Consider the following 11573-nt stretch of genomic DNA (forward strand, 5'->3'; position numbering starts at 1 on the left):
CATCATTTCAGAAAATGTTCTTAATTTTAGGAAATGTTTGAAAATTTGTAAAAGTGTTCACGAATTTGAAAATTATTCACAATTTTAAATATGTGCATGAATTTAAAAAAAGTTCATGATTTCAAAAATTGTTCATGATTTCATAAAAGTGAGAGTGATTTGCTAGTATCTATCAACGAAAAGATACACCATTTTGGGTGTTCATGAAAAAAATAGTTTATGCCTTTGCTTGGGGAAATATCTAGTGCATATTGTACTAGCAACAAGAATCTGTCCTACTACAAAATTAGAGATCCAAATTGAAAACACAACATTAGAAAACAAAAAAGACAAATTCACACATGATATAGAAAATGGGCTGAATTCAAGGCCCAGGTTAAATTAGGTACTATTCGCAGCATGATTTGTCATTTTTGGTTCTAACTATGTTCGTTGAATTTGAATCTAAAATTTTATATCATACTTACACTCCCAACAAATTCCATAATTTTTCATGTTTATAAAAATGATATACGGAAATCGGTGCACCGGTGGCACCAAATTCACCGTTGCACCAGATACGTTGGGCGCGTGACCTGTAGGCACAGACGGCACGGCCCACGACACACTACACGCCCAACCGCGTGCATGCATCTCGATCGACATTGTCCCCGGCCGACGACACGCGCCGAACCAGAAGTACCTGGGTTTTTTTTTTCAATATTGTCGTGAGGCCAGTTTGGGTGGATGGACTAGCGGATCGGCGCGAAATACCACGACCCAAACGTGAACGCCATGGCTAAACTAAGTGGAGAAAAACGAGACTACCGCGTGGCATAGTCAAGCAAGGGACAATTACAATGTCAGAGAGAGAAGAAAAAAGGGCATAAGCTCATGTCAGGAGTTGCAACGATCATTGGTAAAAGATTGCGGCTACAAACGAGAAGAGCATAGCTCTGGCTCTTGTAATGTAGAGCGCCGCTGCCCATCGTAATATACAAGGGAGAATAATAGTACACTTGAAGAATCTGCAATGACAACGCCACACACACACGGACGGTCGTTGAAGAGAAACGCGTCCTTGGCCCTCTGATCTGATGCTTACAAGGTGTACAACATACTACTGCCACTAACCCTTTCCTCCCAAGGTACAGACTACAGAGAGAGAGAGAGAGAGAGAGAGAGAGAGAGAGATAAACAGTGACGGCGTCATCAGATGTTGCATCTGTCGTATCCGGAGAACCACGAGTTGAGGTCAGTGCTCTTGGTGACCTCCAGTGATCCCTGCTGGTGAATGGCGTCCAACTCCCCCCTCCATTGCTGATCATCACCAGGGCTACCACCAACCGAGTCATATCTGGGTGCAGAGTCGAGATTGCTGGATGCCGCAGGCAGAGGTGTAGCATCGTTGTGCTTGGAGTACTCTGTCAGGCGTTGATTTAGCGCGACGATTTCATGGTCGTAGTTCTTCTTTAAGTTGTCTATCTCCTGATAGGCTTTCTCCGTCTCCTGCTCTGCTAACAAGGCTCGGTTCTGCAACACACACACACATTGTTTTACTACAACTGAAAAACGTACTCTCCTTAATAAACTATGTACTCCGCAAAAAAAAAACTATATAATACATACAGCACACTAGCAAACTCAACAACCATGTAACCATCAGCCCAGTTAAACCGCTGTATTAGCACTTTCAATGTGTGTTTAGGTTTGATGACATTCCAAATTCCTGATTTCGTGAACTATATTATAAATCTGCAGCTATCTAGATCTAGTACATTCCATGCATCCTGCTGTTATGTCTAACGAAATGGTCCATCAACAACAGAAATGGTGTAACTTCCAAAAACAACAGAAATGGTGTAAGATCTGAGCAACCCAGGAAATTCATACCTGGGCAACTGTTGTCGCTTCCTCGGCCTCCTTCAGTCGTACCAGCAATTCACCAGCAGCTTGAACAGCCTCAGCTGTATCCTTCCGCTGGTCGTGAAGGCTTTTATTTTCTGCTCTCAGAAAAGAGATTTCGGCACCAAGGGAGTTGAGGAACCTTAGTTCGACTCCTTTGACACCAGCTTTTGCAGCCCTCATCTTCACATCTTCAACCCCATCAAGGATCTTTCTGTGCATTGCATGCAAACCAATATGCCTCTCTTCAAGGTCAGCATATTGTTCCAAGATTCTAGTATATCCCTGCATCGCTGTTTGCAATGCTTCCTTCGATTCCTCTGAGCATTTTTTCTCTGACTCCAATTCCGACCGCAACCTTCCAACAAGAGATTTGTTTGCTTCAAGGTCAGCCCTGAGCTCATCCATGAGAGCAATCCATTTACTCTCAGCTTCAGCATAATCAGCAGCTTCCGCAATGTTAGCATCACCATCATCATCTTTTGTCCCAGGCGAAGGATTAGCACTCTGATGCAATTGCGGTGAAGGCCACAGCCTGCGAAGCGATGCAGAAGATGAAAGCATATAATGCAACTGACTCTTCAGATGATGTATCTCTTCCTGTAAAACCTCTTTCTCATCCATGTAATTCCTGCACAAGTCCAATTCCCGCTGGAGTGCCTTCACCTCAATTTCAGCACGTAGGACTTCAGGGTGGTTGTCATATTTCTTTTGGAGGATCTGCACTTGTCGGATCAAGGATATTAGCTCGCAAGTAATAAGAATAAAAAGAAAGTATTGTCTATTTATATAGTACAAGAACTATAGATTTCAGACAACCTTATGCTCATTCATAAGAGAGAGATACTCCTCATGTATAAATTCATCAGTCGGTAAAGTTCCATCCATCAAACTTTCAAGCCTAGCAATCTTGCCTTCCATTGTTTGTGCAATTACAGCACTGCATTCTCGCTCATGCTTGTACTGTTGCACCTAGAATATCAGAATGGTCAGGGGGGCCAGAAAATAGTTTCTTGTTTCTGAGGAGAGAAGAAAAACACTCACCAAACGATTTAGCTGTTGAATTTCTACAGCTTGCTTCGCGCACTGTTCATCACGTGCCATTTCTCGCCTGATTGATCCAGCCAGGACCTTCTCCACAGCCTATACAGACATAATTTAAAAATAAAGCTCCAGCTAGTTTAACCAACTGGTGAACTTACTTTTGTGTGAACTTACTTTGAGAATCTGCTGCTGCTTTAGGCCATCAGATGGTACTGCTCCATCAGCTGGTACCAATTGCAGATCTCTGCAAGCATCAGGATCCTTGCTCTCATTTGAAGAAATCTCAACTACACAAGAAGGAACTAGAGCCAGAGTGTTATCTCTTGCTTGAGATTCTTCAGGGTCAGTCTGAGTCGAGACATCAACCTTGCAAGGCAGAACATCCCTAATTCTAGCATTTAACCCAACTGAGGCTCTCCTCCATGCACCGTTGTTTTGGTGACTTTCAATGACTTGAAGTCCTCTCTGTATACTGGCAGCGAGATTTAAGTTGCATCTGTCTTCTCCAAGTTTACTAGCATCAGAACAAGACCTTTTGGTAGGCATCAAAACTTTATCTCCATCAAACGCATCAACATGTGAAAAACCAGCATTTGTCACCTCTGAAGCTGGGAGCCTTTTGAAACCAATATCTCCAGCAAGGGCTATTACCATATCATGATTACTGGGCTTCTCAACATCATTCTCATCTATCTCCATCTCTTCATCGCTGTCTTCTTTGATAGCCTGGAATGCCGTAGGACGATTCAAGCTCATTTTTAGCAGATGCAAACTGCGCCTAGCATTCCAACCAGTAGAAAAGCTGCCATTGCCTCCTTCAGAGCCTCCATTAGATTTCATTCTGTGGAGTTCATCCTGCAACAAAACATTAGCGGTGAAACTTGAGTCAAAGAGAAAAACATTATGGAGAGAAATTGTGCTTTCAATATTAACGCAATAGAACCTTCAGGTGTCTGATCTGCTCATGCAGTGCATTGACATCATCCTCTTTTTGTTCATTAACAACTGCATTGTTTTTTATAGCTTTAGCGCGTTGAGCAAACCTTAGAGTGCTTAAGGTTTCATTCTTACATCTGTATAGGAACACAGAAAGTATGGTGAGGAAACAACATCAGAATAGCACAAAAAGAAGACTTCTGGTTCAACTTGGGTAATACCTTTCTGACGGCGAAACAGCACAAATCATTGCAAGCATTGCATTACCACCCAGGGATTCTTGTAATAGAAATGTCAACTTTGAATCGCGATATGGAACGTGCCTTTGTTTTCCAGATTGTGAAATTTCTGCTAGTATATTAATCAAGTTTCTGCAGTGACGAAAAACATATTGATCAGAACCTCAATTCCACACCTATTAGCACATCATGACAAAATGTGCAAGGTGATTCTTTTGGTACAGTGATTAATCAGATCTATTTACTCTGCTAAAGTACACCAAGTAGTCCAAGTCTAGCCAAAAAAAAAGGTCCCACAAATACACCAACATAGATTATGCCAAGAACAAGCAACTAGCGAAGACCTGACATAAATTCTTTAACTTCGCTATTCAAATAAACAGAACCTTACCCAAGCGCTGAAAGTGACCGATTTATATTTCCTGCTTCTTTTAGGCGATCCCCAGCTGCATGGGTTAGCTTTTGCCGCTCAGATCCAGCAAGATCTACTAAATTTATCCTGCTTACTCTAATGCTGTTTGAGCCATCTTCAAGATTCTATAGAATAATAACAAACCATTAATGAATTAACAGATGTATCTAAACTGAAACTAGCAATGATTGAAGACAATAATTATTGGGAATTAGTTTGTGGATAACCATTTTGCATTCTATTTCTAAATAAGTTTATCCATCACTACCTCGTTACTCTTATGTTTGCACCAGAACTGAGACCTCCATTTATTACACATTTTGTAAAACTTTACATCTTGCATTATGCAAACAGCAGCAACCAGCAGGCACCAAAAGGAGGAAAAGAAATGCCAAAGGAAGCAGCTGTGATATAGTGTGTCCCAAGATAATTGATCCTATTCATAAAATAGAACAAAATGCAAGCTTGAGCAGAATGATTTCTTCTTCCACACTTTTTAGAGCTATGCCTTAAGGAACCTTTCAGTATTCCATATGTGAAACATCAGAAGGAACTTCTAAAACCTAAAGGAGATCCAGTAATATATGTCAAGGTATATGCAAACATTGGCGAAAGTGCAATGGGCCTTCAACCTATCATGGAGCACACAGGCCTCACCATTTGGTGCATACATTTGCTGAAATGGAATAAACAACATCTAGACCAGGACATAGCTGAGCGGCAAACGCGGAAACAGAACAATTTATACTTATAGAAGCACCACAAGTGAAGAGAGCATCACCATCGAATAGACACGAACACTTACTGCAGGTAAAATAATTGCACTCCACAGGTATGATTACTGAAAATATAATGTAATAAGCCCAAATTCAACGACCACCTTCGATTCAGATTTTCACAGATTTAAAGACACAATCAGAACATCAAAAGTCAGGAATATTTACTGCAGGTTAAATAATTGCATCTCACAGGTATGACAAATGGAACAATAATGTAACATAAGGCCCGCTTCAAGAACTACCTTTGATTCAGATTTGATGACACATGTAAAAACACAATGAGAGCGTGAACTATCTGCATTCGCACTTGTTGACCCTGTTCTCCGGTTCGCCAATCCCTGCACAAAGTTCAAAATTAAACTAAGACATATGATGATGTATATGCATGGGTTACTGGAAAATATCAATCTGGTGAAATAAGCGTCCAACTACTGTGATCAGATTTGCAGCAACAAGAGAGTGCATCATCTGTAAATGAAATATTTGCAAGAAAAATATCTTCCAACAGAGTACTCCTGTCTTCCAAAACAACCAGAAGTCAAGTAATAAGCCTCTCCAATCTTCACTATTAACATCAAAGGAATTTGAGAACAGGCAAAAAGCATTTGCACATACTTTCATTATGAGGAGAAGAACAATAGATACAAGAGTTTGGACCAGGACAATTAGTGCTCAACAATTCCACACATAGACAACAAAGGACCAACATCTGACACAGATCTAGGTCCTACTACTCACAGTGACTCACTCAACAGCCCCAACTTGGGGTGGGACCATGGTAGGCATGCCTCCAGCACGGAATAAACTATCCACATAATTGACACAGAAAGTATATCACCAGATGCAAGACTAGGACAAATAAATGTAAGATGTAATATATGAAGGAAACACAGTTTAAGCAGTTAAGCTCGGAATGCTGGTAAAACTACAATGAGGTTCAAAATCATACTCCCTCCGTTCCTAAATATTTGTCTTTCTAGATATTTCAACAAGTGACTACATACGGAGCAAAATGAGTGAATGTACACTCTAAAATATGTCTATATACATCCGTATGTGGTAGCCCATTTGAAATCTCTAGAGAGACAAATATTTAGGAACGGAGGGAGTATTTGAGAATGATAAGTACCCGACAGCTCCTTTTGAAATTATCGTCAAATACTGATCACCACAAATATATGAGAGCAAATGCATATCAGGAAGTAAGTAGTTATCAATATCGTGATGCCCACGCACCTTCACCAATAGCTGAGTTACATCTTTCATAGTGAAAACGAACTCCTTTGTCAACGATTCAACATAAACACAAGCAGTTTTAACATCCTCTCTTATCTGCCAATGAATGGGTCGTATTAGTAAAAAAAGTGAAAAAAATGCTACCATATTTCGCAATTTGTTTTCACCTGAAGATTTTTTTGCATGGGATCTAGCAAATCAGTTATCTGTTCATTGTAGATCTGCACATATTAATCAACATGGATCAGATTTTCTATCGCCGACAAAAATAACTACAAATATGTTGTAGGTACTAAGCATAGAAATTGCCTCGAGAAAAGAGCAGGTGCAATTGTAAATTAGTTCTTTGTCTCTGTGTTTCCCTTGTTCCTGCAGATGTAAGAGCAAAATAAGCTTCAAGTAGGAAAACTTTGAAACATAAAAAACAGCTAGGAAACCCGTTGAGTTACTTCTTTAATCCGGGAGAACAACTGCTCAAAAACACGGGGTGTCAGTCCCCTCTCGCAGCCCATCGAGTCTCCTGAAATTGCAGAGAGAGGTCCCCACATTGTGTATGTCTTTCCACTCCCAGTCTTTCCATGATCAAATGAAAATGAGAGCTTACTCAGCATGTTCCGAATAACTAGTTATAAGTAGATTTATAAATGTTAAACTTATGTAAAAGTTACCTGGCCATAGGCAAATATCGAGCTGTTGAACCCTGACAAGCAATTCTCGACCAGCGGTTGTCCAACAAGCTTGAATAGATCTTCCTATGAATTCCAGGAAAAAGAACTTCAGGGCACCAAACAACAATGCTGTAATCAAACCATTAACTAGGAAAACAACACAGTAACTTAACCAGTAATAATTATGATCTCCCAAGCAAAAATTCCAGAAAAGTACACAAACTAAATTTGACAAAGCATCCCATCAAAAAAACCTTACACAATTGAAACTTCAATACGGAAAGCACGACATATGGAAACTATTTAATGCGGTAACAAGTAAGCATAGCATAGTAATTTCCACTAGAACCACACCGAGACCCTGACCATCAATGTGCTGGCTAAATCACGCTAAAGACATTCTAAAACCGCCAAATAACAAACAAAAAATCGGCTCATATTCACCAACAAAATGACCAAACCAATTACATCATTGTGCTATCAAGTACTATCAATTATCTAAAATCTCACTGTTACTCATAAGCATTGCAGGGCAGGAAATGGAACCCTTTTCCAGTATAACCCCAGAGTATAGCACATGTTCGCATAAGAGTCGGAGCTAATATGTAACCGCGAATGTGCTCAACCCGCTGAAAACCACCAAAAATTTAGCTAACCCCTCATCTAAAAGAGCCCACAAAATCTTCCCAAGGCAGAAGGCAACGCCTCTAAGCCCCAGATTTCACCCCCAACCTCACCTGCGTGGAGGCTGCATCGGCGACCGCGTCGAACGTGAAGTCCTGCCCCTGGATCGCGACAGAGTTGGTCGCCATCTTGCGAACGCACGCGTCGGGGCCCCGCCCATCCTCCCCAGCCTCCTCCCCCTCCACCGAGCACGGGGGGCGTATCCTGACCACCACCTGTCACCAAACCACGCGAAACCCCTGCGTTAAACCAGATCTAGCGCCCCGCCAAATCCCAACAGCCCGAAAACCCTAGAGCGTACCTGGACCCCGGAGTCGGACGCGGTAGCGGCCTCCGGCGGCGGGCCTACGGCGGCCCTCGCGGGGGAGACGTCGAGCTTCCGCTTGAGGGGGTTCGACGACGGGGGTCGCGGCGGGAGGCTCCGGTTCCGTGTGAGGAGCGGCTTGGCGGCGGAGGAAGGGGAGCGGTAAGGGGAGGCGTGGTCCCCGGAGTGGGGATGGTGCGCCGGGGTGGAAGGGTCAACGTTCTCCTTGGGCGTGCGGCGGCGCGGCGGGGTCTCGCCGCCGGAGAAGGGGGGAGGCGGCGTGGTGGGGTGGCGCGCCTGCCTGGAGAAGAGCGACCTCATGGTTGCAGCGCAGACAGAGGGTGGGGTGGGGGGGACAGGGGGAGGAGACGTTGGGGATGAGAGAGGGTGGAGGGGGGAGATTTGAAATTTTTTGAAGGGAAGACGAGAGGGAAGGAAGGAACAATAGATGATGCGATGGGTCCGATGGGATCTCGCCTTGGGCACTGTGTGAGCGAGGTGGGGACGGTCAACTCGACCGGGTGAAGCATCGGACGCCACGTGTGGGGCCCCCGTGGCATGGCTGTCGACCTCAGCTGTAGAGAACTGCGCGGAGCACGACCAAACCAGTTTTTGAATCTTTCATGTGGGGCGCATTCGAAATCTCTAGTAAATCCTCGAAAAACACGATCCCGCAAAACCAATTTCGGGTACCCAATAACTGATTTAGGGCATCTGTACCGTTCAAAGTTGCGCCGTACCGCAAACCAGTTATTGGGGTTTGAGCAAATTCATAATTTTGTATAACATAAACTTAATACTCCCTCCGTCTCAAAATTCTTGTTTTAGATTTGCCTAGATACGGATGTATCTAATATTAAAACGTGACTTGATACATTCGTATTTAGACAAATTTAAAACAAGAATTTTGGAACGAAGGGAGTACAACAGTAATATAAATCAAACTTATTAATGTTTTAGCACTATACAATACAGTAATAATCTCAATTACAACAAATGTTCAAATCCGAATAATTAAAACAATAATGAATAGTCTGGAATGGAAAGAATGGTTCAAATCGCACATGAATGCAAATAAGATCAAATGAATAAAATGAGAGTTTACTTCCCATACAGTTGCCACTCCTGCTCAATAAGATCATCACGGAGCTGGGTGTGTGTCCTTTTCCTCAAGCCGGTAGGTCCCAAGAAATGCATTATCTGGTTCGGGTTCCTGCTAAGCTTAACACAGCTACAAATATTGTTATAGAAAAACTCTTAAGTTTAAATCACTCTCGTCCTCGATAATCATGTTGTATAGAATTACACATACGGCCATAATATTTGAGAGGGGTTTTTTATCCCAAAAGTGAGTAGGACCTTGAACAACGGCAAACCGGGCTTGCAACACACCAAATGCCCTCTCAATATCCTTTCGGCATGCTTCTTGTGCTTGGGGCAAAATTAGCTTGTTTCTTACTGATGGTCTTCACAAATGTTGACCATGAAGGATAGATTTGGTCAGCAAGATAATACCCCATGGTATAGTCATGTCTATTGATGGAGTAGTTGCAAGCCGAAGCATCTCCACTAACAAGCCGAGCAAGAAGATGTGGTCTCTGCAACACATTGATGTCATTGAGAGAATCTGGCAAGCCAAATAAGCAATGTCAAATCCACAAGTCTAGTGAAGCCATGACTTCGAGAAGAAGAAAAATGGGATCACGGTGATGGTCGATGTATTGCCAGTGACAAGCCGTAGGGCGTGTTCTTCCACCTCCAATGCATGCAATCCACACTCCATCTAAGCGAGATAATTGTTTTTCTGAATGTTCGCTCTCCTAGGGCCTCGGGACGCTGTGGCGACTCGCATTCTCTAGGGCATGATCTCCTGCTGGGATCGCAATTGTGACTGTGATCTCCTCTTTTCCCCCCGTCCCCGGTTCTTCTCGTTGTCTTGCTCCGTGACAGAGTCTCTTTTGTGATGTTCCGGGTAACCAAGGGGCATTCGTTTGTATCGCTACCCACGCTTGGCAGTTGCTGGTCGTGATTCTATCGCCGTTGAGATGGCCAAGACCACAGGGACGGCTGCCTCGATGGCCATTTTTTACGACTGTTGGTGGCGGTGTTGTGACGCTAGAGCAACTGCTTCCTTCCAAAGGGAAGGCGACGACTGTTCTGTGTCCTACGACTGATGTTGGTAGTTCGGGGTCTTCTTCCCATGTCGAGGACATGATGCAGCATCTTCGTCTCACTACGGTGGAGGCACAACTAGTGGTGCTAGATGATGTGGACGACGATGATCTTGTAGCGCCTTATTATGCTTTGGTGGGGAAAGTTATTTATCCCAATGTTCTTCATATTCAGACTACTGCATCGGCAATGAGGCCGGCGTGGGGCAATCCGCAAGGGTTGTTGTTCCATCCAGTAAGAACCAATTTGTTTATCGCGGAGTTTGGCTCTCAGATGGAATGTGATCGGTCATGGAAGGCTCGCCTTGGATGGTGGGTAAGCATGTCGTTTTTTTCAAGAATTTTGATGTGGATGTGCAGCCTCCGTAGACCAAGTTTGATCGCTTGGCCATCTGTGCCAACATTATAAATCTTCCTGCTAGAATGATGAAAGCTATGTTAGGTATGGAATTTGCTAAACCTATTGGAATAATTTCCAGAGTTGAATTCGATGTTGATTGTTAGTACCGTAAAAAATGTGTCACGCACCCAACTGTGTGCCATGGCCGCCCTTGGACCACGCTCAAGCAGACAGAAGAGCTGCATGCCTCTACTCATCGCAGTGGTGGTATGCAGATCTTCATGAAGAAGAACAACGATGATCAACCTCATTCGATGCAATGTGGGTTCAGTGGTGGCATGCAGACCTTTGTTCAAAAGACCTCCATGCCTATCCATCAAGCCGCCCAAGATAAGGAGAAAACTAGATCAAGCTGCCCCGCAACAGCTATCGCCAGCCAAGACCCATGAACGACCTCCCGACATTCATAATTAATGTCATAGTAATCAATGATTTCTCTAGCTTCACAAACTATGTAATCAAATTCGTTCATGAGGGAACACTGACAAGGTGACTCTAAGGCGACCTCTGCGCCGGCGTCCACCTCCATGGTCGATGGCCACTCCGGCACCGCACACCACCATTCGCTGGCGAGGCATGGCTCCCCTCGCGCTCAACTTTGTTAGTGGCAAGACTTTCCAAGCAAAGATGAGGAGGAAGTTTGGACACCCTGTGGTTTTCTCACCAGGGTTTTGGCAAAAGGAGTTCATCTTGGTAGTCTCTTTTTGTCGTGCAACATTCTGCCTCGACATCCATACGGTTAGTATGGTTCTTCAAGCTTGTTTTGGTGGGTACCCTCAAGGCTTTCGTGTTCGCTGCTTGAAGGATCGATCTTTT

At 43.5% G+C, this 11573-nt stretch overlaps 1 protein-coding gene across 2 annotated transcripts; it reads right to left on the bottom strand.

Annotated features, from left to right (window-relative positions):
- Positions 1-866: 866 nt before the first annotated feature.
- On the bottom strand, positions 867-8657 carry LOC119364026 (kinesin-like protein KIN-12A). 2 transcript variants are annotated; one of them, XM_037629427.1, is made up of 17 exons: positions 8547-8657; positions 8184-8510; positions 7936-8097; positions 7199-7282; positions 6980-7102; positions 6840-6899; positions 6698-6751; positions 6531-6626; positions 5537-5632; positions 4495-4640; positions 4086-4235; positions 3872-4001; positions 3103-3783; positions 2929-3027; positions 2704-2847; positions 1873-2604; positions 867-1512 (listed from the first exon to the last, which is right to left on the bottom strand). In XM_037629427.1, exons 2-17 carry the CDS (start codon positions 8505-8507, stop codon positions 1192-1194), a joined length of 3402 nt encoding a protein of 1133 aa, XP_037485324.1. In that variant the 5' UTR covers positions 8508-8510; positions 8547-8657; the 3' UTR covers positions 867-1191. The 2 variants fall into 2 exon arrangements, with proteins under 2 accessions (XP_037485324.1, XP_037485323.1); XM_037629426.1 differs by having other exon boundaries at positions 2704-2856.
- Positions 8658-11573: the final 2916 nt, after the last annotated feature.

Source organism: Triticum dicoccoides, chromosome 2B, assembly GCF_002162155.2.
Source record: "Triticum dicoccoides isolate Atlit2015 ecotype Zavitan chromosome 2B, WEW_v2.0, whole genome shotgun sequence".
NCBI lineage: Eukaryota > Viridiplantae > Streptophyta > Magnoliopsida > Poales > Poaceae > Triticum > Triticum dicoccoides.

Bases quoted from the DNA above. Each gene is read 5' to 3' on its own strand.
- LOC119364026 (XM_037629426.1), bottom strand. From the start codon at position 8,507: ATGAGGTCGCTCTTCTCCAGGCAGGCGCGCCACCCCACCACGCCGCCT. The intron at 6,900-6,979 runs GTAACTCAACGG...TTACATCTGCAG, and splicing joins TGTTCTCCCGGATTAAAGAA to GAACAAGGGAAACACAGAGA. The intron at 3,028-3,102 runs GTAAGTTCACAC...ATGTCTGTATAG, and splicing joins AGCAGCAGCAGATTCTCAAA to GCTGTGGAGAAGGTCCTGGC.